This window comes from Trichoplusia ni, chromosome 16 (genome assembly GCF_003590095.1).
Source record: "Trichoplusia ni isolate ovarian cell line Hi5 chromosome 16, tn1, whole genome shotgun sequence".
Taxonomy (NCBI): domain Eukaryota; kingdom Metazoa; phylum Arthropoda; class Insecta; order Lepidoptera; family Noctuidae; genus Trichoplusia; species Trichoplusia ni.
In genome coordinates this window covers 9,633,831-9,652,758 of record NC_039493.1, presented here as the reverse complement: position 1 = coordinate 9,652,758, position 18,928 = coordinate 9,633,831, and the positions used below count along the sequence as shown (strand labels likewise).

The window sequence follows — 18,928 nt, the reverse complement described above, 5'->3', positions numbered from 1 at the left end:
ATTTATATTTTCTTTCTATTTCAAATTTATATCACGGAACATTTTTTTTTCTTTCTAGATTAATATAATTGAAATATTATAATTACGTAAAGAAGGTAAAAATATATATGTTTAAAAATGTATTCTATTGATTTATGTATAATTTTAACACAATTTCTAATTATTTTATGCACTGTGTGACGTTTTATGTCGATAATATACACCTAATATTATGTATTATGCATACCTACCATTATATTCATTGGAACAGTAATAACCCAAGCACAAAGATTTCATATTATTTTCAAGTGCCCCATTTATTTATTATCTGAATAAATATAGTTTTTAGGCTTTTGTATCGATTAGTTTTTTTGTCTAAATACAAAATAAGAATTTGTTAGTTACTTCACACTGCTGTTAATCATAAATTATTAAAAAAAAACTAGTAGTAAAAAATTACTTGTAATGAAATAAGAAATTAAGTATAATGCGATCGTTTATTAATAAGATTTCTCAATGAAATATTAATAATATGTCTAAGATAAAATTGTTAATATCTGTTTTCTTACAAACACATTCAAAACATCAAACCAAAACAATAATTTTATAAAAGAAGCTCTGGTTGCCACGGTGATTCCAACTTAATATAATTATTTCTTATTTTACTTCTACAACATCTCTTTAGCAAAAAATAAATCTGTTGCTAGTTCTTTGCTTAACTTATTAATAATAAATACATAATAAGTTATTAGGCATCGATTTTTTTATCATTACTGAAGATTTTCAAAACAGAGTAAGCGCCTTAAAAGAACAAAACAAAATGTTGCCTAAGCCTTCGTGTACAAAAAAGCAAACTAAGATTTTAACTAATATCAATTTACTTTCGAATTTATTCCAACTAAAGACAACCCTTTGTACATATCTTCCTATGTGTATTCTTTTCATTTTCATCTTAATTACTAAACTAGTCCGTTTTATATTTAAGCGTACATAAAATTATGAAGTACCGATGGATTTGTATGACTTTTCCGTGAACTTTATTAAATAAGTAATCCAAAGCAATCGTCTTCATCCAAAGACTGATCCTGGACATAAATATATTATGTGGTGGGTCAGCGCTTAGATTAAACAAAACTATGAACTTTATGTATTCTCGGCATGTTGTGTTATAATTACGTGACGCGTCTTTTTTACATTTTCTCAATCAAAAGAGTGGAGCCTTAGAAGCTTTGACATGTTCGCTAAATACCAAATAAAGCCAACATGGCGCTGCTTCAAAACTACTTTGTTATGAGAAAAAGCTGTTAAGTGTGCGCAATGTACTGTAATTAACCGGCTAGAAGTTTCGCTATTAAAGATGAAAATATTTTTATTATCAAACAGAACGTTGTCTTCTTCCCCAAGTCAAATTAAAAATATGCTCGCAAATGTAAGATAATAGCTTAGTATATACCCTAACCGTTGTTATTAGTCGGTACAGAAAGAACAAGAACTTCTATTGTTGATCTTTAAACTTTTTGAATCTTACTACTTTAAAAATCTGTCTGTAATACATTTTACGATTTTCTATGTCTAGGTTTACTTTAGGTAGACGTAAAGTAGTATATATGTATATGTTATTAATATATTCAACAATACGTGGACAACACGTTAGTAACTGCCATACAACTCATTCGCCCAACCAGCCGCCACACGTGCTATATATTCTATACTACTATGTTATAGCTAAAATTGTGTACAAACACGCTTTTATGTACATATAATGAATTCTGTTATTCGGATTGTAGAGTGACGTTTATAAAGAAAAAGTTATACATTTTAAATATACAAAAATAGGGTCTACAGTATAATCTTCTCGAACTAATAATATAAGGTATTTGTGGAGATGACATGTTTCGTTCAGAGGAGATAGGAATTCGTAATTACTTGTTGAGTGCATAACTATCAATCCATTGATTCGTTAGTTACAATGAGTCCAACCATGGGCGTAGCCAGCCATGGGCTCAGGGTGGGGCAGCAGTAAACCTACCCCCCCCCCCTCCTCCAGTTTTTTTTTGTTCTGGCATAATCGATTTAGCACTTCTTCTTCAAAAATATTTTTCGATTTGGCAATCCTCTTACCGTGCTCACTTAGCATAGGTACACAGGCCGGTTAGACGATTTTCGCTCATGGTTGAGCGAAGCTGCGTTTTGACCAGACGTAAAGTGCTGAATGGTCATTCTATTACACAGTCGGACATAGCTGGGCAAGAAAAATAGCGAGCGTAGTTTTTACACTGAGATAAAATTGAATTTCTGAAATCTTATTCGGTTCACTTCTATCTCCATTTTTTAGTATCTTTCTGACTGATATGATGATTGTTGTTAGTTAAGCTCTACATAGGAAAGAGCCAATGTGGTTTCGCCCATGCCATCAGGTCAGGACTTACAGAGAGAAATCGAATTTAGTGGATGTGATATCAGTGGATCAATTCAACAAGTTATTAATTATGATCCTCTTCCTCTTCTAACGGAGGATAATGTTTCGTCTAGCTCACTGTGCCGGTCTTCACAATAATCAAAAGCCCAAATGCTGGTGTTAATGCCTTATCTTTAAAAATCAAGAAGGCTGTACCCAGTATTACATCCACATCTTTTTGAGTGTCAGGGACCCTTCAAGTTGCATAAATTGTTGAAAATCGTGTTTTGTTTAAAATTGTTTTTTTTTCCGATTCGTTCTCATTTCTTAGATGGCCATCCCCTGCTGAACAAGTACGGTCTGGCCATGCGGAGAATGTTTATACTCTTACTTTTTCCTTGGGTTCTCACAGAGTGATTTAGTCGATCGACATACACGACAGAATTCCTTGGTCCCTATGTTGCATTATTTTTTGTGATGTAATAGGCTTTACTCCGTTTTTGTATATGTTATGTAATACGCTTACCCAGAGAGCAACAGCAGATAATAAATAGAACAAGTATTTTCTTGTACGAAAAATAAACTAGAACTTTAACTGAAAAAATTAAGTTTCAGTATTATTTCATAATACTGCAATTTTACATTCGAAAATCAATTAATTCTACTTATTACTAGTTTAAAATGGATTTAAATGTTATACTTATACAAAAGACGTTCATTTGTACTGTCCCAATAGTCATATTTTGTATGTAAGTTTTCAATGCGTTGTTTTATAAATTGATATGAATCTAAAATTCGCCTACTTTAATACCAAATAATTTGTTCTCAAAGCTTTATGTCAATGATATGTCGCTCAATCGATCAACTTTGTCACGGTTTTATTAATTTAATTATTGTTCAACCACCTACAAAAAAATGTAATCAGTATGTCAGTAAATTGAAAAATATACAATATAATTCCCAGTGACAACTGTGGTGGTTTGACTACAGATATGCTGTACTATAAGATGATTCGGTTTTAATTACATTTTTATCAGGGACAAAAGTTATTTTAATGCATGAATTTTAATTTATAATATTTTTGTTGGTGGTAGGAATAAAGATTCCTAAGTTAGTATAAGTAACTGTTCTACTAATGGCACCTAAACTTTTAATTGTTTTATATTGACTTGTGTTGCCTTCAAATATTGGTTGCAAATACAGTGCCTGATCAAATGTTCTATTTATATTTAATAATAGGAAATTGACAGTTCATAACTTAAATTTGTGAAAAATTCGCCTATTTCCTAGGAAGCTTATTTTATTTTTTACATCATGTTCGTTTTTTATTCTTGTTACTTAATAGCTGAGTGTGCAAAACGTGTCTAGAGTCGACAACATGACCACCTTTATTAAATTAAGTATAAAAAGCCAGACATTATAGTAAATTAACTATAAGAATTATTTTGTAATAAGCTATATTAATCTTATTATGAGTGTAAACAAGGGATAAGCATTTTAAATTTGTAATATTGAATGTATATTTATATTGTACTATGTTCGGGCCGTTTAATGTAAGTTTCACAGGCATTACCCATTATCAGTAATTGATTTTGTGTTACTTAGTAACAAGATGGGTTCAGACTACGCTATACACACATTGAGCATCAGCATAAAATTATAAGCTAAATTCCACCTAAGAGCAATGTTTGTTGAATGCAAAGAATAAATATCCATCTGACATTATGCTATACTCTGTAAACAGCACTATTCTTATTTTTATGTCATAGCGTCGGCTGAACTAATCCTAACTGAAAATATTACACTTTAAGTTATCATATCGATCGTAATGAAATACATGACACCAAATTTTGTGATAACACGATGATGATAATACGATATAATTTTTAAAACGGCACGAATTTAGTATTTATATTCGAGTCTAAATAGATGAACTATTTTGCCATACGCATTATTACATAAAAAAAGCAATAACAAAAGAACTAAAATATTTTAATCTGACGTCAGGCTTTTAGATTGTTTCTCATAAAATATGCGTCATGATCAGAAAAAGGAATTCAAATTTAGTGGGTATATGTTTTAATATTAGTAGAATCCAGACAACTCTCGTGGCCGAGCTGTTCGAGATATATCATGCCGTAAAACATAATTGGGAGTGTGATGAATTGTCAAAGATTGTGTATTACTCTTAAAGTTTATGGATATTTTAGAGACCGGTTTTATCTGGTTATTTTGTATGGGATGTTTTAAATGTTTCTCAAGTGTAGGTATTGCAGGGTTTAATAAGTACTTTCTAATACACTATCAAAAATGTCATCAGCATCGTTACTGCCGTCTATTAATCATCCGTAAATAAATTCATCTAAACAATTTTGGATTTTTTGTTTTGGATCTATCCCAAATCTTACCTATGAAACTAGAACTTAACATCCCATGAAATAGTAGTTCGAATGAAACCGTATAAGTTCGAATCTTATCAATTTAACAGTTGTCAAGTAAATGTGACCGTTATCGGCGCTACATAAATTCATTTAGGTCACCGCAATACCCACCGATTTACGGATTAGACGACCATATTATTATTATCAAATATGATCGTCCCAGTGCAGGGCAATAGCCTCATTGACCAAGACTTGTAGATGCAAAAACTTTCATATGTTTGTGAATAAATGAAACTTCAACATTTTTTCCTAAGAAACACTATATCAGCAGTGCGGAACCAGTATATTTTTATCTACACCAGTATTAGAAACTACACTCATCACTTGATAAAAGAATTGAATGGCGATATCATTTATCAGATGTAGATTTGTCATAGCAGTACCTAATCTTATCTTTGTAAGTGGTGAACTATCGATTCCGAGTATGAGTAGGTAAAATAATTATTGCGACATTTATACTAACCTACTAACGATAACGTGTTGTTCGGTCGCTAATTTCTTGAGTCGCAACTAAAAGCTTGCCGTTGATTCATGTACAATTTTCATACAACTTTATTGAGAAAAAAGAGCACAAACTATCTTATTTTATAGATTGTACGGTTTTATAAATAAAGATAATATAACTTATTTATTGGTAGTGATTCACACACGGCTATGTAAAACTACATAGTCGGTAAAATCAGTCTAGTAGTCTATCTTATCATAATAGCGTGTTAGTCATTGTAACGAGAGAAGTGACTGTAAAAAATATTGATTGTAAAATTGGGTGACTAAGTACCTACCTACTTGTTACACACATGTCGACATGAATTTACGGAATGAATAGTTCAATGAACACATTGCACTTATCGTGAATCATGTTTCTTTCTCTTTCTTTTAACCGTTACCTTTTAACTAACATAAATATTCATAAAAATGATAAGGACGTCTTAAAATGTTAACGACGATTTAAAATGTATTTTTACATTACCATCGTTTCGATTCAAATTATTATACTGCCTGTTTGGAGGGGAATGGTCACCTAAGTGAACGTATTGTTGCTATTTTATTGTTATCAGATCAGAGTGCAATGTGTTACTTCTCTCGTTGCCGCCAATGTAAAGTTAGATATATTGCTAACATTATACCTAGCTGTATGTGATAATGTAGCCTCATTTTAAGCCGCTATAGTTATTGTACCCATAAAACACCAAACATATTTGTATTTGTCGAGCGCCTTTTAATTTTAAACTTCAATATTTTACTTAATATTAACTCTAAAGTTCGTAGCTGTTATTTTTTTAAATCATTGTAGCTATGTAGGTGAGGTATGAACAAATCCAAATTGTATTCATCTTCATATTTGTTCGCATTTGTAATCAAGGCGTACATTTTGACTTACTGTACTTGTTAACAACAATCGCGTTTGTTTTAAAACATATCTAGTTGTTAGTTATTTTATAAACGGACCACGCTTTGTATTCATTCACATATAATTCTTTAGAATATTTTAATCCTATGAGTCTTTCAAGTAGGGTTTCAAATAACATAGAGTATGAAATAGATTCAAATTTCTTCGTGCAGGGTATACACGAGTCTTGGTGTCAATAGTTGCTATGTACGTTAATATTGTGAAGTAGCGCTCAATTTGCGTTGTTTACTATAATTGTGTAATTAAATGTTCTCTACCCTAAACACATGCATTTTATTTAAGTATGATTTAATATTTTTTTATTAATAAAACCTTGTAGTATACCCGGATTAATCAAACGGTTACAAATTATTAAACTTATGACGAAAAATTAAGTTTTAAAATAAAAGGTTATAATTGTAAAGAAAAAGTGCCACATCAATACATAAATTTTATTTACCGTCTTTAGAGGTATTGTAAATAGTTGATTTTTTAAGTAAGGAAAGCTAAGCATCTTACAAAAATATTATTTTTATAGTAATAATGGACCTTCAACAGGCATCGGCAAGTAAGGTGTCTTACAACTGTTATACAAGTAACAAGGATTTACAAAATGTGTTTAAACGTGTATAACATGAACATCTCAACATTTAGCTTTTACATGAATAACACTGAGTTAAGCATAAAGATACACATTTTTTGGGTGATTTTAAATTCACGCTTATAGGAAGCGAACGGGAATATTTGAGTGTTAGACCCGTTTTATTGTAACGCGTAAGCGCGGCGCTTACCAATCGCGTGTACACAACGTCTTCTTATAAAATCAAGTGTAAAATAGTTTTATAACCATGTATAATATAATATTCAGTGATTGTTTGGAATGCAATGACAGAAAACACGACAAAACGAATAAGACATAATAATATGAAGCATTTGACCAGCAGTCTCTTAAATAGGGGAATAATGGACTCCACCACGCCGCAGTTTACAAATAAACGTGCACACGACATACAACATTCGCGTTGTACACGTTGCTATATACTGTATATAAATTATCAACCATCTTCTATTACATTACGACGATGTAAAACTAATTGCATTTTTTTAGGTTTTGCTTTTTGCGAAATCAAAATTGCAAGTTCTTCACACTAGTAACCTTCTCGATAGCTCTCTTAAATCAAATCTCCCAACTAAAAGATAGTGAATCATTATTTATCAACATACATCTTCAAACACTTACGGTATCACCGCCCGACACAAGAGGGGCGATACAATAGTTTTAAATATAAGTACACAATTTAAATACTATCTAATAGCACGTATAAAATGGTGTTGTATATCAAATAAGGGTGCATTACAAATGCAATATTCCTCATATGAATGAGTTAGTGCCGTTGCGGGTCGGTCCCGGGTGTACTTGTGTGGCGGGTGGGCGCGCGGCGGGATTAGGGCAGAGGCTTGTTCTCGGGGATGGTGGGCGACGTGGCGCCGCTGGCCGCGCGGCTGGCGTCGCGCAGCGCCTCGTCGAAGCTCTGCGTCGAGTTCGACCGGGACGAAACTTTGCCCTGAAAAAGTGTGCAAACCCGCTGTTATAACAATAATACCAAGCGGCGATTGAGCATACGGGTATTCAAGAATACCTGTCTGTGCAAAAACATCAATAGTGCGCGATCAATAAAACGCGATTACGCGATTCGGAACAATAAATGCTCATGTATATTAGCCGTAGCAGTTACATCTTTAGTTTACATCTAAAACGTGTGTTTCTAAAAGTAGTATTTATTAAACGCCTAAATGACAAGACATCAAAATAATTTCGATTGATAAAATTGTTTAGTAGCAATGATTTTATCTCACCTTAACATTTTCGTACGCCGTGCCAACACGTTCTTCGATGGAGCGGAACGACTCAGAGTTTCGCATTTGGCCAATTTTGGTCGATACTCCTGCAGTAATACCGCCAAGAATCGAAGTCGTCTTCTCAGCAGTCGATTTTATCACAGATTCAGTTTTTTGGTATCTACCAGTATAAAAAAAGTAACGATGAATATAAAGCAGCCTGCCAGTCAATACATTTTGCTCTATAATTAAATGAGTCGATAGAAAAAACGAATCTATTTGGAATTTCAACAATGGATGTAAAAAAAATGGGCAATCTGTGAATTTGTGGATCAATTTAGTTTAAATTTATTTTATGAATATAATTTAGCTGTGTCATAGAACTTTTTTTGAGTTTAGTCGATACTAGTCTGGTTGTAGGTATAGATATTGTTACAGACGTTTAAGGAAATCTTAATATCAGTTAGATGATTGACTCCCAAAGTTTTGTTACACCACGTTTCATGCGTATTAACAGTCCACAAAAAATTGCGAGTTCGGGCGAAATGGTTATTGGTTAATTCATTTTCATTTGGTAGCTTATTTTATAAGCCATAAACTCAAGTGATAAGAATCTATGTATTGTAAACCCCACAAAAATTACTCACATTTTGTTTGTAAGTACGATATTGAATCGCATACGATGCAATAGATTGTAAATAAAATTATTGTGACATACATAAAATGATAAGTAAGTAGATATGATTTGTTAGATCATACGGCTCTGTACAGTGAAACGATATTCCAAAATAAGTAGGAAATATTCCGTTAAAATAAAAATATTTGGTAAAATATACTTATGATTATAATGCTAATAATATCGATGCGTAAATTGAACATAAATAATATCAGTTAGGTATAAATAAAGTTTTCCTTCGGGTTAGAACGGTTATTCAGAAAATATTGATTAAACTATTAGAAGCTGTGTAGCTTAATACTAAAGCGCTAAATACTTGTAAGGCAAGAGTTTGTGTTAACCATCACCAACGTGCATTGTCACTTTGAGTTACAAATGGTCAACTTTACTTACATTGGTGCTTCTGTCACAGCCTGTGTAAGCGCAGCCACGCGAGTTTCTATAGTTTGATAGCTGTTGTATAACAAACCAAACGTGAAATCAAAGAAACTAAGTAAAACGCCACCATTTGCAATATGAACAAGCTTAAGCAAATTTAAAACGAAGCTATGCCTGTCACCACTACAGAGTTTAAAAGATATTGTTCTAACCCTCAGAAAAAAAAAGATAAATAATTATGTCGTACTACACATAAGTAAACTAGTTTGGTACTTACACTTGGCTTTCTTTTACATTTTTTAAACCCTGATTAACATCTTCAGTAATCTCCTTCCACACGGTTATGCCAAGTTTTCGTTTTAATTCGGAGCTTTGGCGGATCTAAAACAAAACAGTTATATTTCTAAAATATTCCCCACTATTAACCTCGTTGAAATGTTTCTGAGAATAAATATTAGATAAAATATAAGCGGCAATAAACTCGCGATCTTTGTTGGTATTTTGGTGTGGCTTTTTATCTAACTACCAATTTTTAAATAAATCTAAATAATTTTTTAGAGAATCTAATTTTAGATCAGGGAAGATTTTGCCCAACAACGGGAGTGTAATGAGCAATAATATTGTGTCCTGACTGAATGAGTAACATACCTTGCTTTGCAACACGGTGCGCAGCGTAGCGATCTCGTCTTCGACCCTGGCGAGCTCTCGGCTCCACTCGGCGCGGAGCTGCTCCGCCTGCTCGGGCGTCAGGCCCGCCAGCTCGTCGGGGGTGTGAGCGTCGCCGCCCGCTCCCGACCCGACCATTGCTTCTTCAGCTGAGGACAAAAGATACATTTTTTTAAAACCTTCAAATTCAATTCATTATGTCTTGTGGTTCTTTCTTGCGATTAACAACAATAGACTATGCGTTTCGAAGAGAAACTAGAGTTTAGACGTGAGTAACGGGAAGAAGGACAATGCAATACACACTTCATTGAGAGACGAAGCTTGAACTTACAGAACTTCCAAAAAAAATCGCTGAGACACAAGGAAAACGTCTACAATTTCGTACTGCGTCGTACGTAGTAACAAACACAAAGCGAGTCACATTTACGTCTGTCTCAGTAACGAGCAAACCGTCAGGGGGAAAGTCTAGTTACGTAATACAATAAAATAATTATATATTGCTTTATTCAGCGCACAGCGCATATATTTTGAAAACGTGCGATTACCGAACAGTAGATTACAGTAACTGTAATTTTACTTGCGAAACAAGATATTTCTAAAATCTGTTAAACGCTTACCATATTTAAGCCAAGGTCTAAAGCGCATGAAGTACGAAAATTTTTTTATATTTTATCTGACGATTTTAGTAACTTTTGTGGCATATCAGAGCCATCCCGTTTACATCCTGGAATGACGCTGCGTAGCTCAATCAATCCAGTTGTTACACATACATAAATTAAATTAATTGCCCTTTAATTGTATTGTTTGGTTACAACAGCTACATTCATTTGATAATTATAATTTAATAAGCCCATAAAGCAGAAGCCGTTTTTTAACCTTTTGCATAATTGCCTTGGCTTTACATAAATAACTTCGAGCTACTTTAAAAAATCGATAACATGAAGTGTTGTGGTTGCGAAGGGTTTTAGTAGTTTACTAAGAACGTTTTTTTTTAATGCTGGGTGTGCGTACCAGACAGGAAGAAATCAACCTATATCTAATTAGGATAATTATGAAAATCTCTTCTCTCTCAAATGTTATTATTATATTGTATTATTTTTCGCATTTTCGTACCTTTGTCTAGAAAGAGATCACTGTAAATCTATAGAGCTTTTTTATGTTATTAATGAAACGATACGAAAAACAATTTATGCTTGTTAAGAAAATGATCCGCCAAAACGTTAGTTTAATACTAATGACAAATCTTAAAAAACATAATATTATGTTTTTGGGTTGAGTTTTGGCGCACAAAAATCTAGATTTATAAAAGTAACATGTACGAATAAAATTACCGTTTCAGTTTTATAACTACACGCATGGATTTCGCTAGTTATACTGAGAGCAGTGTACTGTCCATTTCAGTGAAATGCAAGCTAAACGATCCGTACGAAAATCAGATTATGTACATATGTAATTGTAACATGATACTCTAAAAAGTTTAGTTCCAATCGAAGGCCTATTTCCAACAGTGGGCTAAAAGATGAGATGTTTGATCAATTAATTCCCTTTACTTTTCATCCATACTACATGTTTAATTTAAAAGTTAATTAGTAATAGAAATGCTACTTATAAAATCACAAAAGAATTTACATGTAGGAACTAGTAGTGTATGTAGATTAACTCGTTTTAGCGTTTAACAGATTATCCGTTAGAATTTATTTAGGCTAAGGCAATTTGAAGGCTATACAAAACTTGTTACACAAAATTAAAGACAGATAAATTTCCTACTATACAGAATTGGATTTGCTTTAAATGACGGATAATATATATTAAGAAGTAATTATGTTTTTTTTTTATTCACGTTTCTAATAAAATGTCGATTTCAAATCAATATTGCACGCTCAGGTCATTCAAACAATACACAGTAACGTCAGAAACATACCTTTCCGTATTGTTTATGTTATAAACTGAATTTTAACTAACCTCCAGCGATACCTAAGAACTTCTTGTAATTGGTGTGACTGGACATCTTGGCAAGATACGGCTTTGATAAGTCTTGGAAAGTAACTCGAACTTCGCGCATTTTTTTTCGAAATATTCTTAGGCGACGGCGGCGATTGTCTACGTAGAACTCCGTTTCAATACATAGAGCGGAGTCGGCAAGGTCAGGCAGCATGCGCCAGTCTGCGTCAGGGTCAGCAACGCCACCAGCTGGCCAGTTAGGCAATTCGTCTAGTTCATCCAGCTCGTCCACGGCCACATCGAAGCTAGGCGTAGAGTCGTCGTCGGGGGGCACGAAGTAAGGATCCTCCATGTACTCCAAGCTCGTCGGCTCCACGCCGCAGCTCGACGTTCCATCGCTCGCCATTCTATCTGCCGCGTCTTCCGCGACAATGTAGCATATTTTGATTTATACGATCTTGTAATAATTTAATCCAAGTGTCCTTATATCACGTGGTGAAAACATGCGACTCGGCAATTCAGTTAAGGCCGTTGTTATTATTTGTCCGATAATCTACATTATAAATAGTTACTGTCACTTTACAAACATTGTTTTCGCAGTGAGCACAATCGACACGAGTAACATGAATACGTGCACCGGCGGCGCGCAATGATGTCAGTTTCTTCCGCCACGTCAAGCCCCTCCAAACCAGACAGCTCGCGTTCGTTTCGCGCCGCTGCCTGATTGCTCGTGTTCGCCACTTTCACCAATAACGCGAGCTACGATCTTAGCAGTTTATAAATTAAATTTGACCTCCAAAAAAACGCAAATATATCTTTGCATATTTATAACGATAAGCTTTAATTTTAAAATAACGAGAACGGTTGTGTTTTAAAACGTGGTATCGGTGTATCAAACAGGGTCTCTGACCAAGCAACGAGTTCGAAACAACTAACAAAACAACAAAACCATAGATTGAGCTCACCTTGTGCCGCTAAAGTTTATTGACAGTGCCGCAGGCGAGCGAGCGGCGGCGGCGCAAGTTCTACGCCAGAGTATTGCGTCATTGGTTGCTTGATGAAATACAGTAAAAAACCGTAGATTGCACGACGACATGACTCATATCTCAGGTGGCACAACCATTCAAAAGATTCGACCAACTTTGTAACCCCTATTTTGTAAGCTAGTTAAAACTAGGGCTGAAGTATAATTATGCAAATTATCAAATTAATTTAACTCACTACAAGGAAATGTTAAAATATTTAAAAACCTGCATTTTGTACATGTTAACCTTAACAACAACTAAAATGTTTTCTAATCTTAAGAGATCTCATCCAAATTATGTAATAGATATAAACATAAATAAGTACTTTATTAAAACTTATAGTTATAAGGAAAAATTACCATAAAACTATATATACAAATACAAACATGACAAATATCGGACAACAAACACTTAGGCTACCCTTGGTATATCTTAGTGCATAATACAGTATTACAAGTAGGCAAAGCGTTATTGTAGGAATACATTTCATTAAATCTCACCTAATTATTTTATGTTTCATGTATATTATAGAGGAATATGGGAGACAAGTTTGATACAGATATAAATTACTTGCTCGTTTCAATTTTTACTTTTTTTTAGATAATCTATCAATAGTTTGATTTATATAATTTGGTAAAGTTGATGGAAAAGTATAATTTCCAAGAATTCATGTTTGACCAGGCATATTGTCTAGCAGTAACTGTATGATTAGAAATATTTACTGTTCATAATGTTAAATTATGGAATATTCAGACACTAAAATATCTGGGGGATTTTGGTGGAAAATAACAATATATTATTATACTGATCAATTACCTACTTTATTAAATGTTGAACAGTATATTTAGTCAAGACATTTATTTTTATTTTTAGTCACTTATACATCAAGTGCTTTGCCTACAAGCTGTTCAACAATTCATATTTATGTCTTAGATATTACAGGCGCATTATTGTTTTACTGGCCTAATGGAAGAAATTTATACATAGTTTCCAGAGGCAGATTACTTAATAATTTCCTTATAACCAGTTGAAATCGACCATAAACGTTTTTATATGACAAAGACGCAGTTTGTAGGAAAAGCAATTAGTACTCGAAAAAAATGGAATCGAAACTACAAATAGAGACCTACACGTAGGATACATTTTATCAATTTTTCTTATAAGACAGGCTTTGATTAAATGACTAACTATATTAGTAATCTACGTACGTGATAGGCAGTCGCAAATTCATATGGGTATCGGAAAAAGTATCGACGATGGAAAACAAATACATTTATGGGCTATTCTATCAATAGAGACAAACTTTTACATACCTGTTTGTACACCACTCATGTTGCTTGAAAAAAGATACCGTAAAGCGATCAAGAAAATATACGATATATTTCAGTATGTGGTGCTACAGGAGAGAATTCATCAAACTACTCCAGTAAAACGTACTTGTGGATTAATTAAATTAATAAGAGCAAGGTAAATAACTTCGCTTTATTTCCAGAGTAGTAGAATCTCGCTGTCAACTTCTTCCTTACAAAGAGTCTATAGTTCTGTAACAATTAAATAATTTCCACAGATGATGAAAATATTTAATACAAACAGATTGCCACCACTAAAAATATTAAGTGTTTTAATTATTTCTTGAATATTTCTCGCGTGCGATGAAAAGGTAGAAAATCACCAAATCCAAACATTATGGTCTTGCATCATACATTTCCGAATCTTCCTCCCTGATTCAACACGTAATTATTAATTGCTTGTTGGGACAACCCAGACAACTTCAACTGCCGCGAATATCAAATATTTTTATGTGGATAATAATGGCAAATAAAAAATACCGGCGGCAAAAATATATTTTTCACAAAGAAGAGAATCTGCGAAGGTACTTACTTTACTTTGGTGGAATAAGCTAAAGCATAATATTATTATTCTATTCATTCTGCTATTCTTCTGGAGTTAAATAGTACCTGAATTATTGAAAGAGAACAGCAGTGTCTCACACGTTTCCACCTATAATCCTCTATTAAATACATCGTCTAGTATACTCTGGTACGAGTTTCTTTCATTCTTTATCTCAAGTATGTTAAGGCGTAGCCTCATGAGTCGTTCGTCGCTCGTTTCCAGCGACAAATGTGATCACGTGACCCCATTTTTAATTTCCCGCTACTCGAAAAGTCGCTGCTTCATGGAGTCGCTGGTCGCTCGTTTGCAGCGATAAATTTGGTCAGATTTCCTAACCTCATTAGTTATTTCGTACCGTAGTGGCGGTGATTCAATTGAAAGAAATTAACGATATGGCGGTTATTAAAAAAACATTGAAACTGGGTTGCTCAGTGTCAACAGATTGCTCATAGAGAACGTATTCAGAAAGTTCGCCGAAAAAAAATTGTTGGGTCCGCGGAATTGTCCAATACGTGGATTTACACTATCCTCGATGATAGACAGAATGATGTTAATTACCTGCCATCGGAAAGATATAATAGCTATCGTCAATAGACATCCTTTTATATCCCTTAAAACAAGGATGATTCTCAAAGTCCGTTTTAAAGTATTGACCTTGTCCGATTCCATTATTAACGGGAATTAATTTAGAGACCGTTTGCAGCACCACTTCTATATAATTTATATCGAAATCGACTTGTCTCGACCGCTTTATTTTTTCTTTTCTTTTCTCTACACTCCATAGTAGATTAATATCTATGATCTTTTCTCATCGATAAAGCTCAACATTTTGAGTTATATCGCTACATATCACGTGACCAGATTTGTCGCTGCAAACGAGCGACGAGCGACTGCAAAGGCAGGCTCAACATTTTCTACTATTTACTTTATTCAATTATATAGAACCAAAACTTTCCTAGGCTTATCCAAGGCCCAAATACATTGGATACTGGATAGTCTAGTTAACGCGCAGCTTGACTTTAACTGTTAATAATCTGTGGTTTATAAATTAACAGCCTTGCTTTTTTTCTGTGGTACGTTGACTGACGCTGTGGCTGCTTGTCTTGCCTTGTCATTCCGACTTTCTTATTCTTACAAAAATCATAGTCATTCTCATTCATTCATTCGGTGAATTGCCTGTTTTTGTCATATATTTTACCAATTTAATTGTGATAAAAATATAAATAAACTTATTTAACACTTTAAAAGTTATTGACGCAGATATATTTTGTGCATGTAAGTTGATATTTTGAGTAGGCCTTGATTGAGAATGTTAAGCGTTGTTTTTACTGTCTGTCTGTAAATTTTGTCTTGTTTATAACGTTTTATATCATGAAGTATTTACTATTTCAGCAATATGTCGGCGACAGCGCTTTTCGGTAATACATCTGGGTTAGGCGGCAGCTCAGGAGGCAATAAGCACCTGGTTGAATTTCGTGCTGGAAGGATGACACTGAAGGGCCGCATGGTACATCCTGATAAGAGGAAAGGTCTTTTGTACGTGTATCAGGGAGAGGATTCCTTGATGCATTTCTGTTGGAAAGACAGAACAACTGGCGAAGTCGAGGATGACCTGCTAATCTTTCCAGACGATTGTGAATTTGTTCGTGTTGGGGAATGTACTACTGGCAGGGTTTATGTTTTAAAGTTCAAGTCTTTTTCCAAAAAATATTTTTTTTGGATGCAGGTATGTATTCTTCTTTATCCACATCACCTCTATAATTCATGCCGATTTTGTAAATTATATTTGCTTCAATATTTTGTTTACTAGGAGCCTAAAACCGACAAGGATGATGACTACTGCAGGCGCATCAATGAAGCCTTGAACAACCCACCTACATCAGGAGGCCGTGGAGGAAGTAGTGGGGGTGCTCAGGATGGTGAACTGCAAAACATTTTGAACAATATGTCCCAGCAGCAGCTGATGCAACTTCTAGGTGGAGTAGGCCAGATAGGAGGACTCTCATCTCTACTTGGCACTATGGGGTAAATAAAAGCAGACACATTTCGTTGTTTCTTTCTTAAACATACATGTCATAACATAAACATATCATTTATTTATCAGGAACAACAGCAGTAGCAACAGTGGCAACACAAGTGCCCGTCCATCAGCAGGCAGTGGCAACAGTAGTCGCGGTGGCAGCGCGCCACGCACTACTGAGTCCGGTGCCACGCGCACTCCCTCGCGTGCCCGCGATGTGCCTGCACCCACAGCTACTCCACCAAATACAGCTACAGCAACTCAGCCCCGTGGTATATTTAAAATGAATACTTAACCTTTCTTATAATACACTCGCAAAATAAATGATTGATGACATACATATACATCACATCAACCTCTAAAATAATAAGTTTTTTTGACAGTTGAACTCCTCTAAATCTGTCTAACTCGTCTATAAATTCCAAGTGTGTGAAATTTCCTTTAGTTTAAATATCATAGATATCAATAAAATAGGCAATAACCTTGATACATGAAAAAGGTACAGTTACATTACCTTATTCAAGGTTTTCATAGAAACATAACTTGTAGATGGAGCGGGCGGACAGATTTACCTGTCAGACCTGCAACGCTACTTCTCGGGACTAGGCAACGCTCCTCCGGAAAGCGAGGCTGGAGCTGGGGGCGCGGCGGGCGCGGCCGGCGCGGGGGCCGCGGCGGCTGCGGCGGGCGGCGGCGGGGCTGCGCGTGTGGACCTGGCGGCGGCGCTGGCGTCCCCCGACGTAGTGTCGACGGCCAGCTCGGCCAGCAACGCGCCGCGCCTGGCGCCGCACCTGCCGCCCGCGCCGTCCGGTGCCGCCCAGGACGATGTAAGGACCACCCTGCTCTCACCGCAGTTCGCTCAGGTGAACCTTCACGTATAGCGCTCCCGTCTTCGGCTGCGACACGTCGCCGGCGGGACTCAACTCGCGCCTGGCTTCGATTCTTTACGGCGATGCGCGCTCGTCCTATTTTCATAACGCTTTATTGGTTTGACGGTTTGCGTGTGGTGCATGGAATGCTTTCCTTTCATCAAATTGCTCTCTGTCTTTGTATTTAAATCACAGCTAGGTAAGTTGTGATTAAAGCGTAATTTATTAAATTTCTGGATGTGTAAAAGATTCACTATTAAATCCCACTTACGAACTGATCACAAATCTGCATGAGTAAAACACTGATAAATGATGAAGATTAATATTTCGATTCCGACTATTTCTTAAAGAATTAAATTACTGACGTTAATAATGCATATCTTAGGGTATAAAATGATATTGAACAGGGGAGAAAGAAACTACCTCTTATAAACATTTTAATAAATTCCATGTATTCATAATTTTTAACTGAAAACTATAATTATAGAACTGTAATGTAATCGCACATTTTTAAATTTTACTAATGTTACCTTGTGTTTTAGGCTGCTAACCAATTCTCGTCGGCATTGACTTCTGGTCAAATGGGTCCCGTAATATCACAATTCGGTCTGCCTTCGGAAGTCGCATCCGCTGCAAACACGGGTGATATGCAGGCTTTCTTTAAAGCTCTTGAAACAACATCCAATGCGTCTGAAAATAAGCCCAAAGAAGGGGATGACAAGAAGAAGGATGATAAACCCAAAGAAGATAAAGGTGACAAGAAAGACGATGATGCAGAAATGTCACTTGATTAACATTTTAGTTAAGTTGTTTTAAAAAGCTTGGAATATGCCATTTTTTTTTGTTTAATTTTCGTCACAGATTTCTTGTAACATAAAAATACATATATAGAGTTTTCTTTCCAATTTGTTTTACTGAGTTTGTTTTACTGATAACCTGAGAATGAATTCATTAATTAACTCAGTGGAATCTCGAGCAAGCAGGCAAGCTTACACATTACAGACTAGAAGTCAAGTTTACCGCATACCTTTCTAAAGAAAGGTATGAAACTTGACTTCTAAAGAGCATTTACTTTATTTAAATAATAGTAATGAGAAACACATTGCAGTAAAGCAAGCCTGTTATACGATTAGAGCGCCATCTCTTGACGGCTGTCAACTGTTGAACCTCTACTACCCTTTATAGATGGCGCTATACGCAATCTTGGTGGGATCATTGTTTCAGCTTTTACTTAGGAACGTTGGTTATTGTTGAATAAGAAGCCTAATCGGTAGGTAAAAGTCCGTAATAATGTCAACAAGATGATCATAGATTTATGGCCAACGTTCTCCTCATCTCCGCCCTATTTATTTATTAATTGTATTATTTTAGTAATTTTTAATATTTTCTTATCCTAATTGGTCTTTATGACAT

At 34.9% G+C, this 18,928-nt stretch overlaps 2 protein-coding genes across 4 annotated transcripts; one reads left to right on the top strand and one right to left on the bottom strand.

Annotated features, from left to right (window-relative positions):
- Positions 1-6,646: 6,646 nt before the first annotated feature.
- On the bottom strand, positions 6,647-12,606 carry LOC113501754 (tumor protein D54). Of its 2 annotated transcripts, XM_026882980.1 has the most exons (6): positions 11,730-12,606; positions 9,750-9,916; positions 9,379-9,482; positions 9,117-9,176; positions 8,066-8,228; positions 6,647-7,773 (listed from the first exon to the last, which is right to left on the bottom strand). In XM_026882980.1, exons 1-6 carry the CDS (start codon positions 12,112-12,114, stop codon positions 7,654-7,656), a joined length of 999 nt encoding a protein of 332 aa, XP_026738781.1. In that variant the 5' UTR covers positions 12,115-12,606; the 3' UTR covers positions 6,647-7,653. The 2 variants fall into 2 exon arrangements, with proteins under 2 accessions (XP_026738781.1, XP_026738782.1); XM_026882981.1 differs by lacking the exon at positions 9,117-9,176 and having other exon boundaries at positions 11,730-12,589.
- A 3,078-nt stretch (positions 12,607-15,684) lies between these two features.
- On the top strand, positions 15,685-18,349 carry LOC113501753 (proteasomal ubiquitin receptor ADRM1). Of its 2 annotated transcripts, none has more exons than XM_026882979.1 (6): positions 15,685-15,901; positions 16,019-16,352; positions 16,437-16,651; positions 16,731-16,918; positions 17,196-17,473; positions 18,058-18,349. In XM_026882979.1, exons 2-6 carry the CDS (start codon positions 16,023-16,025, stop codon positions 18,307-18,309), a joined length of 1,263 nt encoding a protein of 420 aa, XP_026738780.1. In that variant the 5' UTR covers positions 15,685-15,901; positions 16,019-16,022; the 3' UTR covers positions 18,310-18,349. The 2 variants fall into 2 exon arrangements, with proteins under 2 accessions (XP_026738780.1, XP_026738779.1); XM_026882978.1 differs by having other exon boundaries at positions 17,196-17,509.
- Positions 18,350-18,928: the final 579 nt, after the last annotated feature.

Coding starts and splice junctions, on each gene's coding strand:
- LOC113501754 (XM_026882980.1), bottom strand. CDS start 12,114: ATGGCGAGCGATGGAACGTCGAGCTGCGGCGTGGAGCCGACGAGCTTG. Junction 9,483..9,749: donor GCACCGTGTTGCAAAGCAAG/GTATGTTACTCA, acceptor GTTTTGTTTTAG/ATCCGCCAAAGCTCCGAATT. Junction 7,774..8,065: donor CGGCGTACGAAAATGTTAAG/GTGAGATAAAAT, acceptor ACACTTTTTCAG/GGCAAAGTTTCGTCCCGGTC.
- LOC113501753 (XM_026882978.1), top strand. CDS start 16,023: ATGTCGGCGACAGCGCTTTTCGGTAATACATCTGGGTTAGGCGGCAGC. Junction 16,353..16,436: donor AATATTTTTTTTGGATGCAG/GTATGTATTCTT, acceptor TTTGTTTACTAG/GAGCCTAAAACCGACAAGGA. Junction 17,510..18,057: donor TCTCACCGCAGTTCGCTCAG/GTGAACCTTCAC, acceptor CTTGTGTTTTAG/GCTGCTAACCAATTCTCGTC.